Source organism: Ursus americanus, chromosome 13 (assembly GCF_024610735.1).
Source record: "Ursus americanus isolate L20-20 chromosome 13, mUrsAme1.1.p, whole genome shotgun sequence".
NCBI lineage: Eukaryota > Metazoa > Chordata > Mammalia > Carnivora > Ursidae > Ursus > Ursus americanus.
In genome coordinates this window covers 5,484,486-5,499,210 of record NC_142139.1, presented here as the reverse complement: position 1 = coordinate 5,499,210, position 14,725 = coordinate 5,484,486, and the positions used below count along the sequence as shown (strand labels likewise).

Below are 14,725 nucleotides of genomic sequence, written 5' to 3'. Positions count from 1 at the left end.
GGAGCAGAGGCTGAGTCACAACGTGGCATACAGACATTCTATACTCTGTGGGGTCTGTGCCATAGCACTGTACTGCTCAAATAAGGCATCTCCTGGTATCATTTGATCAAGGGGTTTTAGCCAAGATGTGGTGGAGCCAAGGGGACATTTATTGAGCACCATCTGCAAGCCCCTATGCTAGGTGCATTTTATGTGTTATCTCATGTCATCCCCACAAGAGTCCCGAAACGGGGGTATTATTATTTCCCAGCGACATTCCAGTATTACTCAAGTATGGCTTTGAAATGAGGTGTGTTGGCTTCTAAAACCTTCCACTCTGTGACACAGTCCCGCGTGACTCGCTGTCTCAGTCCTGGGCTCCAGGTATATTTGGTGCAACCGGCCTTAGTGAAGGCTCCTCTGAGTCACCGGTAGGGGCAGCGAGGAGCACAGGTGGAGGCTCCTTTGCAAGCAGGAATCGGTTGGTTTGCTCCCTGAGACTCTAGAGCTAATGGTAACAGTTTATTTCTGTAATTTTATTTTATTTTACTTTTTGCTCTCTCTGGTTCTGCTTCTTGACTGGCTCCTACCATCTCCCCTCACATCACATGCAGAGGGCCGAGCCTGTCTCTGGTCACTTGCCAACCACTCTCAGAAAATTCTTCCTCCCCAGAGAGGCTCCAGTCCCCTTGACATAACTGTCCAAAAGCTTTTCTTCTGCTCCAACAGCTGAGTAACAGGTTCGTGGAGTCATTTTGCCTTCTGTCACCCCCTGTCCATAGTTATTCTCTAGGACTATGTGATTAGCAGGTCAGGGAGAGACTTTTCATTCATTTAGGAAGAATTTATAGAGTACATGTTATGAAAGTGGAAATGTTCTAGGTGCCAGAGATGTAGAGATCCCCAGAATTCGGTCCTTCCTTCCAGTACCCCAGGGTTCTGCTCACTTTGTTACAATGAGCACTGCCTGGAGACAGAGTCCTGAGATTCTGAGCAAGAGCACCTGATTTCCTCATTCGTAACTTCCTTCATGGGAGAGCCAGGGCAGGAGCCCAAAGTCAGCAGTTTGACTCAGAATTGTTCTCTTTATTCCCATTATTTTATGTTGTCTCCTGAAGGTTTCTCTTCTGAGAACTTTACTCTGTTTCCCTCATTCTACCTCTTTTTGGGAGCCATACCCCTTTTCAAAAGGTCAGGACAACAGAAAAGGTATGCTGTCAGGCAGTTTATGCCCTCTAATGAATGGAAATGGCTGTCTTGTTTGAGCAGCAGGTTGGAGACTCACCCAAGAAATAAATAAACCAAATCAACAGTAAGAGAGGGAGAGAGAGAGACAAAGAGGAAGATGGAGAGAGGGAGGGGGAAGGGAGAGAAGAGAAAAAGGGAAGGGGCAAGGGGAGGCAGGAGGGGAGAGAGTGAGAGATGTTTTTCTGGCAAAGTCCTTAAGCAGGATGATTATTTGCATTTGGTAAAAGTCCCATTTCTCCTTGATGAAAAACCTGTTTAGTATGGGAGAGGGTGTGGCATATTGTCATTTCTTAGCAGTGTTCAAAGTTCCAATGCACCTGTTACTCAAAAACTGAAGTTGCCCTCAGAGCTCCAGAAACAGCAGAAGAGGGGAGAGAGGAGAGGAGGTTTAATTTGAAACTTAGCTCTCAAAATGATAGAATCACGTTTGTTCCCTAGTCCCTTCCCAATTTCCACTGGTGTTTTAGCTACTTCTGAGTTCTTATACAAAGTTATCAGAAAGAAGGATTTTTTTCTTTATGGCTTATATAGAAACAGTTCCCCCCAAAAATTCATCTGTTTCCCCAGCTTCCAATATAAAGCTGACCAGCTGAGTAGTTACTCCTCATGTCGGAATAAAGACAAAGGTTTACTTTGTTACTTATAAGTGAGACATATTCACTCACACGCACGGGTACAGTTTGAGAGCCGAGAATTTTTATAGTTGGTAGCAGATCACCTCTAACAACCAGGAAGGAAATAGACATGCATTAGAAAACAAAAATTATGCGAACAGACCCAAAGACAAATCAGAAAAAAACGCCCAAGTCCACACAATAGAATGAACAGGTCTATGAAGGCAGTTTCTGGGAGGATGTGAGCTCCTTCTAATGAGATTACTTACCCACACAAGTAGAATTCCCCCTTCCTGAGGGAGAGCCTCCAGGACAGTTCCAGCGTTGCAGGACTGAGAGACTAGCAAAACTACACTGAAAAACTACCGGCAACAGAATGATGAGGAAGAGCAGCATAATCTCGATGGGCTTGAACTTTCAACAGAAAATAACTTGACTTTGCTTGAGCATAGCCCGGGCAGAGTGGGGACGTCTGACCCCAAGCGTGTCCCCTTGGGTTGGCCTGCGGCCCTGGGGCATCTTTCACTCTGTTCTTCCGCTGTAGTCCTCCAGCTCCCCCTCCTGCACCTCACGACAGTGGCCTGTAGCCTGTAAGGGACCCTCGGGAAAGATTTCTTTATCGAAGTCCTTGGGAAGTCAGTAAGAAATACTTGCCACCCATATGACAAATTTCGCAGTTTCACGGGCACTGACTTCTAGAGGCCTGATGCTGACGTCGCTGTGACAGGCAGAGAGCGGTGTAGGCCACGGCTAGAGAGAGCAGAAAAGGAAAGGGATGGAAAGTTCCGACCACGACCCTTGATGAGGCTGAAAGAAGAAATACAGCGATAGGATTTCTCCCCAAACACAGTTTCTCTTTTTGAAATGTAGAATGACTCCCTTTCCTTTTTAAAGCCCTTTTGGCTCCACCTCCTCTCTCCTTTAGTGACACTTGAGTGAGCCTCTGTTTGCAAATGGGAGTGTGGGCAATTGCTGGCTGCAGGAAAGCGGGGACGGCTGCCAGGGAGGAGATAACTGGCCACTCACCATAACTATTCCGGGCAGAACCAGGGAGAGAGCAATTCGGGGGCGGTGGAGTTGCTCCTGGTGTCTAGGAGATACCTGCTAAAGAGTGGCTATGTTTTAATACCTGGAAAGGTAGAAACCAAGTTAAACCACACCGTACAAATCCATGGCGAGCCACAGTGTGATAATTCAGACTTGCAGTAATTGATCATTCACGTGAGCAATATCAGAACAAAATGTCAACACCAGTACACATTCCTGCCGCTTTATCTTTTTTTCTTTCTCCTGTATATTTTGTAGCGGAATTTGAAAGATTATTCTTTCCAAATCAAAGGGAAATCCCTGAAGCCAAATGAAGAGCTACAGTATGCACAGACCGCTTTTCTTTCAGCATGAGCATAATAAAACCCCATGAGGGGCCAGGAGTGCAGGGAAAGCAGTGGGCTGTTATTACAGAGCCGCGCTGGAAAAAACAAGCTAATAGTGCAAAAACTGGGAAACACTGGAAATCCAGCAGAACTGACTGCTGTTCCTTCCCAGACAACTTAGGGTATCTTTTCACATAGCAGGGATAGAAAATAAAAGCTTGAAGTACCCATTAGCTGTCTCCTTGGTTATTTTATCCGGAGTGCACCCAGAAATATCCAGCTCAGGCAAACCATTTACACCAGATTTGATGAACAATGGAAATTTCTGCCAGTTTACTTCATCCTGGAAAACAAGCTTTCGTTTAAGTTGCCCAGAGGTGGTGTTCCAAGTGCCAGTCAAAATGTAGGTAAAGCGATAGTCACAAAAACAACAGTCACACTAGTGAACAGCCATTCTGACAGAGAATGGGAAGAACTCCAATTCTTTCACTCATATTTAATTATGTCCTCATCATTCCTCAGATACTGGGTCACTTTCTGAAATGGTTAGCGTCAGGATTTCTCTGATTTTAGCCAGCCTCTGCCAGACAGCTCTGATTTCTCACAGGAGAAGCAGACCCTGGAGGGCAGCAGAAGTCATGTGGGGGATATATGGAATATTCCATTGCTTTCTGGACTCACTTGGACTCGAGACTCGGAATAAGTGTCCTACAAATAACCTGCCCTAAGTTACTAACCTTGTTAAGCTTCCCCTTCAGCAAAATGCATTGTCAGTGTTATAGGGGACAACAATTAGGACAGTCAAGCATCAGGTTGAATTAGTGGAGAGGAGGAGGAATGATATGAGCACAGACATGAAGTAACCCACAGTTATATTCTATTTGTATGTGGAATCTCGTATTATTTTTGGTTGTACAAAGGCTCACTTTTCTAATGACATGTCACCTGGGCTGATATGGTCATTAATGTTGAGCAGAAGCGCCTTCGGAGATGATAGAGTCAGCATGGCTATGGTGAACATCAAGACTGGGGACTGACGTAGAAGATCCATCCCAGCTAATCCACAGAAAATCCAGGGCTGCCCAGACAGCAAACTCGTAAACCAGAGCTACCAATGCAGAAAGGACTTACAGAGATATTTTACTACTCCATATTCTCACTCCTAGATAAAACTGAACCTCTCCTGGGCAAATGAACATTGTCCATATTTTAAAGTTGCCCAGAAGTCAGTTTTATGGGTCAAATACCCATCTTAGTTTCTGGGATTGAGTCAAATGAACTGATTCACTGATGAATTAAACATCTCTACATGATAGGGTACTGGACATGAAATAGAAGTCATGGCCCCCTAAGTTCAAGAGCTTGCTGAGGTGCATTAACAACAAAAAATAGTTGATGAATATGAGCTCATGAATGGCCAGTCACCAAATATTCTGGAGGCGTCAGGAAAGAAAGGGCAACTGCAGCAAACTGTGGACCAGAGCATGCAGTGAAGCTTCGTGTGATAATTAGGAAGTCTCAGATCAGCGTGGAGAGGAGGACAGCCAGGCTGACCATAGCATGTGGAACGGGGATGGACAAAGAAAATAAATGCTTATTTATTAGCTCCTTAGATCCTGAGGGGACATGGATGGATGGGAGGAAACCCTGCTGGCAGGTCAGTTAGAGAATTAGCCATTAATGGCAAGGAGATAGCTCTGAATGTTTTTAAGCATAAGTGGACATCAATAGGAGAAGGGAGGCTATTGGGAGACATGGTTATATGTGCTGGTCACCATTCTTACTTTGCAGATAAAATTTTCCTTTTGAAGCACAAAGCACCTCATTCTCCTGAGTTACATATTTGCTGTATGCCCAGCCGCTGTTCATCATCACCACCACCACACCGTCAACAGATTTTTCCCAACGAGCCAGGCATAGAGGAAGTGACGCTGTAGTCACATCACCTCCAGTCTTCCACGCCACCTTGCCATCCACAAATGCGGTCCATTTCACAAATGAGGACACCGGAGAGCAGAAAAACTGAGAAATTTTCCTAGTATCACACCCATTTATAGGGGGTATGAGCTCTTTAGTCATTAGTGTCTCCTTGTTAACAGTGGTTTTGATAAGAATAAACAGGCTGGGGCATCATTAAAAGAAAGAGCAAAACTTATACCACACATGTGCGTATGACTGCAGGAACCCGAAGGGACAAGGCAGTATATTTCCGAATGAATAACTATTAGTACTTGACATCCACCTGCAGAAGCTAATTTCATGGGCTGCTTCTATCAATGACCATTAGGTGTATCAGGGTAGTTCCTACACGTTTGAAAACATTTTCTTGCTTTTCAAAGAGAAAGTTGTTGGCATGTGCCTGGCATTCTTGTGATTCACATGTGACAGAAATTGAAATGGTCTTAACGGAAAGAAATTGGGAGGGACACAGGCACAGGAATTAGCTACACAAGGCAAATTATAATTTATCAAGATGCAAATAAAAGATTTAAAAGTTTTCTTGAAAAAGAAGGGCAATTGTGCTCCTTAATATTTACTCAAATGAGCTGAAAACTTATGTCCACAAAGAAAATCTATGCACAAATATTTACAGCAGCTTTATTCACTATTGCCTAAGGTTGGAAGCCCCCAAGATGGCCTTCAAGAGACGAATGGATAAATAAACTGTGGTCTATCCATACAGCAGAATATCACTCATGAATAAAATGAACTCAGGCACTAAAGATATAAAGGAATCATAAACACATACAGCTAAGTGAAAGAAGCCAATTTGAAAAGCTACATACTGCATGAATTCAACTTTATGACATCCTGGAAAAGGCAAAACTATGGAGACAGTAGAAAAGATCAGTGATGGTCAGGGGTTGGGGTGGGGAGAGGGCAATAGGGGGAGCACAGAAGATTTTTAGGGCACTAAAACTATTCTGTATGATACAACAATGGTGCCATTATACATTTATATATTTATCAAAACCCATACAAGGTACAACAACAAGGGTGAACTCCAAACTATGGGCTTTAGTTAATAACAATATGCATCAATATTGGCTCATCAATTGTAACAAACGTAGAATACCAACCAATGCAAGGTATTAATAATTAGGGGAAAGTGAGGGCGGGAGGTGGGATTATGGGAACTCTCTGTACTTTCTGCACAGTTTTACTAAAAGCCTAAAACTGTTTATATAAAAACAGTCTATTTTTTTAAGAAAAGGAGGGGAGTCACTATCCACTATTCAGTTAAGCAATGCTATGCTTAATGCACTGATTAAGTAATGCCATGCTTCTACCAAATGAAATCAGATTTTTTTAAAGCACTTGACAAACAAAAGACGAATCCTGCCCATGCTCCATTTTTCAGCTAAGTCCATCCCAGTCACCTAGAAAGGTTCCTCTGACCAAGAGGAAGAAACAAGACTCCAGAAACTGGACAAATAAAAAAGAGCGTAACAATCTATAATCCATAATTTATAATTCTATAAAGCAGCAGCAAAATTTAAAATTAAAAGAAAAGCTCATTTTAGACTGCATTGCATTTAATTTCATAATCTCAGCCTGCCTGTTTGTTTGCAACCTGAGGAGTTTCTTGGGTGAAATCTGAAACTAACCCTGTACTGGAAGGGCAGGGAGAGACCAAAGAAGGGGACAGGCCACTCCAGATTGGTAGGTGGCAGTTTTTTGGGTTTTGTTTTACTCCTGAAATACAGACTTTTATTTAGAAACAGTTTAAAATAGGGGAAAACAAAAACAAAACCCTGTCAAGAAAGACCAGGTGGATGGACGCCTGGGTGGCTCAGTCTGTTAAGCGTCAGACTCTTGCTTTCCGCTCAGGTCGTGATCTCAGGGTTGTGGGATTGAGCCCTGGAGGGCATGGGGGCGGGGGGGGGGGGGGGGCTCTGCGCTGCGTGTAGAGTCTACTTAAAGATTCTCTCTCCTGTTCCCTCTGCCCCTCCCCCCACTCTCTCCCTCTCTGAAAAAAAAAAAAAGAAAAAAGAAAGAAAGACCAGGTGGAAAGTGAGTTTCCAATAAAATGGAATTTTGAAGCAACAAAAGTCTAAAAAGCCACAAAAGAGAAATGGCACCACGGCTTTCCTTGAACAATGGCTAATTACTTGCATTTTTTGGTTATTGTCGATCACTGAATCTGGGTTTTCCTCTGAATTCCACACAGAGCATGCGCTACACAATTTCATCATAAAATACCTGCTTTTTGCACACATTTTAGGATAAGCGAGGGAGGTGGCAGTTTTAATAAGCAAGGGAACTTACTTAGGAGGCTTGTCACAAGAGGTTGCAAGACCAGTGGATCTCTGCACTCACTCACCAGAATCTTAAAAGTTTATATAGAAGCCGTAACAGGGTTCAATCACATATATCGTACAGATGCTCTCAGCACCACAATGCTCTCTCAAGGTTGCATCCTTGAAATGGCTCCGGCTACAGGAACAATGAGCGGAACGTACCTTCCAAGCCCTGGAGAGGAGGTGGGGAGCCTCCCACTGCCTGGTCCGCCCGGAGGGTCACCTGGCCTCATGTCCAATCGGCAACCTCCTCCAACTTGCCTCCTTCACCATTCTCTCAGGTATTTTTAACTTTTTTTTTTAAGATTTTATTTATTTATTTGAGAGAGAGAGAGTAGATAGCGAGCGAGCGAGAGAGATAGCGAGGGAGAGCACGAGCAGGGAGGAGAGGGAGAAGCTGAGCCCATGCGGGGCTCAATCCCAGGACCCTGAGATCATGACCTGAGCAGAAGGCAGGAAGGCAGACGCTTAACTGTGGGAGCTACCCAGGCGCCCCTATTTTTAACTTATAAAAATGTTAAGGTTTAAGGAAAGAACTCTGGCTTTTTTTTTTTTTAATCATCCGTTATACACTCTCCCCTTTCAATTCCACTGGATCTATAGGAAGCATAGTTCCATTAAGTATAGACTGGGGACGCCTGGGTGACTCACCCGGTTAAGCGTCGGCCTTTGGCTCAGGTCATGATCCCAGGGCCCTGGGATGGGGTCCCAAGTTGGGCTCCCTGCTCAGCGACGAGTCGGCTTCTCCCTCTCCCTCTGCCCCTCGCCACCTCCTCCCCGCTTGCCCTCGCTCTCTCATCTCTCTCAAATAAATCCTTTTTTTTTTTTTAATTAAGTATAGACTAATAGAAGGCTGACAGGAGTACTAGAGATGGTGTAAACTTCATGTAATTAAAACTACTTGCTTGGGGCACCTGGGTGGCTCTGTCAGTTAAGCCTCCCGCTGTTGATTTTGGCTCAGGTCAGGATCTCAGGGATCTCACGGTTGTGGGATTGAGACCCTCCTTGGGCTCTGCACCTAGCACGGAGTGCTTGAGGTTCTCTCTCTCTCCCTTCCCTCCATGCCTCCCCCCACAATGCTCTCTCTCTTTCAAATAAAAATTTAAAAAACGACTTGCTGGAAACTAATGAAAATGTAAACCATAGTTTGCAGTTCGTTCTTTGTTCTTACAATATTTATAAAACTGTGAAATAGTTCTCCTTTCCTTTCTTCTACCTACCAGGATAGAAATTATTTAGAGGAAAATAATCATAGTTCACCACTTAAAATTGGAAGGATGTACAAAATGTTTGGTGGAAAATATTTAAGTAAATGATAAACTTAACATTTTTTAAATACCAGAGAAACAAAATAAATTAAGTTGCTTTCATTTGGTTTTCCCAGCCTGACTTGCAATTGAGATGCATTCATTTTTTATTTTTATTAAAATAAAATGTATGTCAAGAGAACAGATCTTACGTATAAAATCTAATGAGTTTTGGCAAATCTATATACACAGTAAACCAACACAATGACCAAGATGAAAAATGTTTCCATTACCACCTAAATGCCCCTGTGCTCCCTCCAGTCAATCCCACCCACATCCACAGGCATCCATTGTTCTGATGTCTATCATAGGTTAGTTTTGGCTGTTCTTGAACTTGATATGAATGCAGTCATACAGTAGGTTCACTTTTGTATCTGACTTCTTTTAGCTGACGTGTTTTTGACATTCATTCATCTTGCATGTATGGTATTTCTTTTTATCGTAGGGAGTACTCTTCAGTATGAATATGTCATAGTTTGTTTATCCATTCTCCTGTCAATGGACATTTGGATTGTTTTTAGGTTTGGCTCAATGAATGTTTTTATTTCTGTTCTGTTAATACCTAATTGCTGGTTCATAGGTTAAGTATATGTTTAACTTTATAAGAAGCTGCCAGACATTTTTCTGACGGGGCTGCTCCATTTTATACTGTCACCAGTAATGCCTGTGAGTTCTGGTTGTCCCACATCCTCACCCACACCTGGTATTGTCATCTTTTAAATTTTAAATATTTTAATAAGTGTGATTTAATATTACATTGCAATTTTAATATGCCTTTCCCTGATGAATAATGGTGTTGACCTTTTTTGCATATGTTAATTAATCATGTATCTTTTGCGAGATGTGTAGTCATATCTTTTGCCCATTTCTTTATTGGGTTTTTCATTTTTTTGTTTTATTGATTTATAACTCTTTGTATATGTTCTGGATATAAATTCATATCTATGTACTACAAATATATAAATAAGTATGTCAAATCTACATATTACAAATATTTTCTCCCAGTCCCTGGCTTGTCCATTCCTTTTCTTTACAGTGTCATTGATGAGCAAAACTCTGATGAAGTCCGAGTTATTAATTTTTTTCTTTATGGTTACATTTTTTTTGTATATGTTCTCTCTGATAAATTGTCGCCTATTCCAGGCTCAATATATTCTCCTGGGTTTTTTAGGCATTTTTAGATTTTAACATTTATGTTGTGGTTTGTGATTCATCTTTACTAATTTTTGTATATTATGTGAGGTTGGAGTATAAGTTTCTTTTTCTCCACATGTATATTCACTGAATATATAGTTCAGTTTGGGAAGAACTGACATCGTAACAATACTAAGTCTTCCAATCTATGACCATGTATTTTAAGTCTTCTTTAATTTCTCTCATCAATGTTTTTCACTTTTCAGTGTAGAGCTTTACATATTTTTGTTAAATTTATTTGTATTTTATGTTTTTGAATATTCCTGTAAATGAATAGTTTTTCAATTTTATTTTCTACTTTTTTGTTGCTCTTTTATAGAAATAAAATTGAATTTTCTATATGGACCTTGTATCCTGCACCCTTCCTAAATAATTCATTATATAAGGAGTTTTTTTTAGTGAGTCCAAAGCCTAATGTTTCACCCACAATACCAGAAGTAAAATTAAAAATAAGATACAAAGTCATGTTTTTTTCTCAAATATCAGCTACCTTTGCTTGCCATCAGTCAGGAGCCACCATCAGGAAAAAGACTGGAAAAGAAAACCTCTACCTGGCCCTATGAAAAGTAGACATTAACTCCATTTTATGGAAGGTAAATCTGAGGTTGGAGAAGTTCAGGATCTTGCCCAAAGTCTCAGAGCTATTGAGTAATGGAAATGCTATCAAGTGATTGAGAAACAGACACCCTAAGTCTGTCTGACTGTAGAACTTGTGCCTAAACCTCTAGTCTCTAGGGCTTCTTTTATTTTGCTAATAATGCTAAGATGGGCGCCCATCCCCCCCATCCCTGTGCCAGCTCCTGAGACCAGGGCACCTACAGGAAAATGTGGGCTACCATATCCATCCTTCTGTTCCCTTTTGCCAACTTCTTGATGTCTCCCCTGCACTGAGAATTCCACCTGATGAGGTCCCTGTGGCTGCTGGTTGTGTTGTTTGAGAAACGAAGTCATCTTTTTCAGTGATCCATAAAGATGTGCCTGGAGACAATAAGAAAAAAGAGGCAGCCATTACATTAAATAAACAGATAACCTGATTATCCAGGAAGTTTAATTTAGTACGCAAGACAGGGAAGTCAAATGAGAATGTAAGAAAACAACTTGAAGAATGAATGCGAGTGTTTGTGGAATAACAAATACATGGTGTTATTCCAAACTCTGCGCAAAGACTTTACGTATATTAGAGAAAGAAGAGAGGAAGGGATTTAGCCACTTTTGCTGAGACCAAGACATCCTGGGGCAGTTGTTAAAACACCGCATCTCATATCCTGTGATCATTCACCTGAATTAAATCTATGCCATGGTAAGGGTTCATTCTCTCATAGGTCACCTGTGGCTCCAGTTCCCCTGGATGCATTTATGTATTCATTTTAGCCCTTTCATTAAATGTAATTGCTAAACCAAGAATAACAAAATTATACAACTATGGCATTGTACAGATAGAACTGCTCATGCCTGTGTATTTTTAAACTATGCATCAGAATCTGACTGCCTGACTTCTTAAAAGGAAAATTACCTTGTTTCCAGAGAGTTTGGGAACTAGCTGTAATCTTCATTCTTAATCCTCTCAAATGAAAGAGATAACAAAATAAAAATGAGCTCGCTATACATATATACAAGTAAAATTACAGCCTCGGTCCTCCTACTATGTGTGCTGAGGCAAAAAGAAGCATTGAGATTATCTTCTCTAGGCATCAGGCCACAGCTTGTCCAAAATGTGACTTCTAGAAGGGATCCACTTTAGAATTATGACCAGTATGAACAGAACTGAGGTTTGTGATTGCCTGGCCCATTCACGATATGGCAGACTTTGGCATGATTCCTGGATTATATTCTATGTATTAGGAAATGATATATTTTGTTTCTTACCAGTTGATAAATGGTTAGTTTAATATAGCACATATGTTGATCTTGTATCAAAATAAGTCTGACCTTTAAAAGCCAGCTTGCATTTGGTACAACCCTTTTAGCAAGCATTTTGGCAACACGTTTCAGAGCCATAAAAATATTCATAGGCGTTCACCATGTAATGTCAGTCTTGGCAATTTCTCCCTAAAGGAATAATCTCGCTACTAAAAAAAGAAGTTATAATCATACAAAAAGGTATTGTAATGTTATTCATGGTAGCAAAAATTAGAGTTTTCATTTACAATAACAAATAGTTAAAAAATTATTATGAGAATATGACATACTCATTAAAAGAGACATGTTTACCACAATATTAATAGAAAAATCCTCTTTTTCTATCTAATAAACTCTTACCTGTCCTTCAATTACAGTATTATTTTTGTAAAACAGATAAGAGATACAGAAAAACTGATAATTTATTTGAATAGGCAGTAAGATTATAGGTTTTCCCTCATTTTTAAGTTAAGATTTGGTTTTTAAAGTTGTAATTTCATTCTGGGGTGCCTAGGTGGCTCAGTCGTTAAGCGTCTGCCCTTGGCCCAGGGCATGATCCCAGAGTCCTGGGATAGAGCCCTGCAAAGGGTTCCCTGCCCTGCTGGGAGCCTGCTTCTTCCTCTCCCACTCCCCCTGCTTGTGTTCCCTCTCGCTGGCTGTCTCTCTCTCTCTCTCTCTGTCAAATAAATAAATAAATAAATAATCTTTTTAAAAAAAGTTGTTGGGGCGCCTGGGTGGCACAGCGGTTAAGCGTCTGCCTTCGGCTCAGGGCGTGATCCCGGCGTTATGGGATCGAGCCCCACATCAGGCTCCTCCGCTATGAGCCTGCTTCTTCCTCTCCCACTCCCCCTGCTTGTGTTCCCTCTCTCGCTGGCTGTCTCTCTCTCTGTCGAATAAATAAATAAAATCTTTAAAAAAAAAATAAAAATAAAAATAAAAAAAGTTGTAATTTTATTCTATTTATTTTTTGCCCATAACCAAACCTTTATTGAAAAACCAACATTAAAATAGGAGATCACAGTTGTATACCTTACAAAATTAAACATAATTACATTATCTTAATAGAGAAATTGAATTACTGAACTGATAAGGCTTTCTGTGACAGAACCCAAATTCAGGAGGCGGTGTGGGTCATCAGTGCTGCTTTCTTGTAAACAAACACCTTCTGTGAGTCCGGCCTCTCTTCCTGTTGGCCGGCACAGCACTGCTGAGCAGGCTGCACAAAGAACCACCATCTCGCATGACGGGAAACCGCGGTGATCTTTTAGCAACCTGTGTATCTTACATCCATAAAATAGAAATTTGGGCTTTGAACTAGCCATTTCTTTTTTATGTTTTTTTCTTCTCCTCTTCCAAGTTTGGTGTAATAAATCTGTAGCCAAAGGGGTGTTGATCCTTCCGCAGTCCCAGCCGGTCCCAATCTCTAAGGCCTAAAGTTGTCGTTTCAAAGGAGACTCGGTAAGATACCCACTGACCTTCGGATGAAAAGCATTATGTTTAGTTCTCTTACAACCTAAAAACCCTGCCCTCAGGTGTGCTGCCTCTAATAGTGCTCTCCTTTGGACTGCCTTGTATACTAAAAGGAAAATTACATTTAGAATGTAATTCCCTTAGTATGGTTCCTTGACTCTGACAGAGCCACACTTAAACTACTCAAAATTCCATCTGGAATTCAAGACCTCACAAGTAGGGATTCTCCATCAGCCTCAGTAGTTCATGTCAAGAATATTCAGGAATCCGAAACAATACATTCTATTTAGAAACTGGGACATAAGGTAAAATGATTCTCCAAAGGATGCTTGGTTTAACATTTCAAAGCTCTATCTTGCCCATTGTTAGCAAATTAATTTTTATCCAACATATTACATGTTTCCAACATAGGAGGAGAAACATAAGACTTGACAGGATAGTATTTTCCCTGACAATTACTAAGTAGATGTTTACTTGATGTAATTCTTGAAATTAGGCATATGTGGGTGGAAACATGCTCTTAGTACTGTTTCGCATAATTTCATAGCTCTACCTTCCTTAACTAGTTTCTTTTCAGTCCATTTTTTATGTACACATACAGATTTACTAAAGCATTTCCCTTAAAATTCCTTTTGAGAATATTTGGAGTTGGCCCACCACTGTGTCTCTTCAAGACGAGACTTTCCATCACTTCCTATCAAGCTTGTCTTCTTAATAGTGTTAAACGTTTCTCTCTGCTATAATAAGTGTTAAACTAGTAAGGTTATATGATTATGGAGCTTTAAGACAAATTTCCATGTGGAATGTTTCCTGTGTACCAAAGATTAGATACATAATCATCTTTATCCACATCTGAGTCTTCAACAAGAACAACTGGCCTCATGATTCACCATTCTTTGACAAAAAGTGCCTAGAGTAGAAGATATAGCCCCCAAGAAGGTAGTCAAATCTGGAGTATATTGGCCCAAGTATTAAAAGACAAAGGCAGAAATTGTGGCTGTAAATTGAAGACTTTTACATTTATGGGGAAAATCATAATTTTTTTCTCTCACACATCTACAGAGAGGTATACCAAAAGCATAGAATCAAATTAAAAGTTAGAAATAATTCTTTAATGTATCAATGAAATTACAAGGTCTTCTGGATTTGAAAAATATTTATAATAGACTTGGCATTTATCTGAAAATTGGTATACTTGCAGCACCACAGGAATCACATTATACTTCTGAAACCAAAAAACTTCACTCTGAGGAAAAGAGCAACTACATTAATTAACTCATGATCACGTAACTAAGAAAGCTGATGCTGGGAATAGTACCTGGATATTATACATTTCCCAT

General features: G+C 40.8%; 1 protein-coding gene and 1 long non-coding RNA gene across 3 annotated transcripts in view; one reads left to right on the top strand and one right to left on the bottom strand.

Moving 5' to 3' along the window:
* Positions 1-2,764, bottom strand: part of EGF (epidermal growth factor) — an 89,104-nt gene extending 86,340 nt beyond the window's left edge. For both annotated transcript variants that reach the window (XM_045799155.2, XM_087866396.1), the window contains exon 1: positions 2,111-2,764. In XM_045799155.2, the coding sequence (XP_045655111.2) occupies positions 2,111-2,237 (127 nt within the window). In that variant the 5' untranslated portion in view covers positions 2,238-2,764. The remainder of the gene's footprint in view (positions 1-2,110) is intronic.
* A 4,961-nt stretch (positions 2,765-7,725) lies between these two features.
* Positions 7,726-14,725, top strand: part of LOC148109047 (uncharacterized) — a 44,618-nt gene continuing 37,618 nt past the window's right edge. The window contains exon 1 of the long non-coding RNA XR_015726431.1: positions 7,726-7,796. This is a non-coding gene — a long non-coding RNA (uncharacterized LOC148109047). The remainder of the gene's footprint in view (positions 7,797-14,725) is intronic.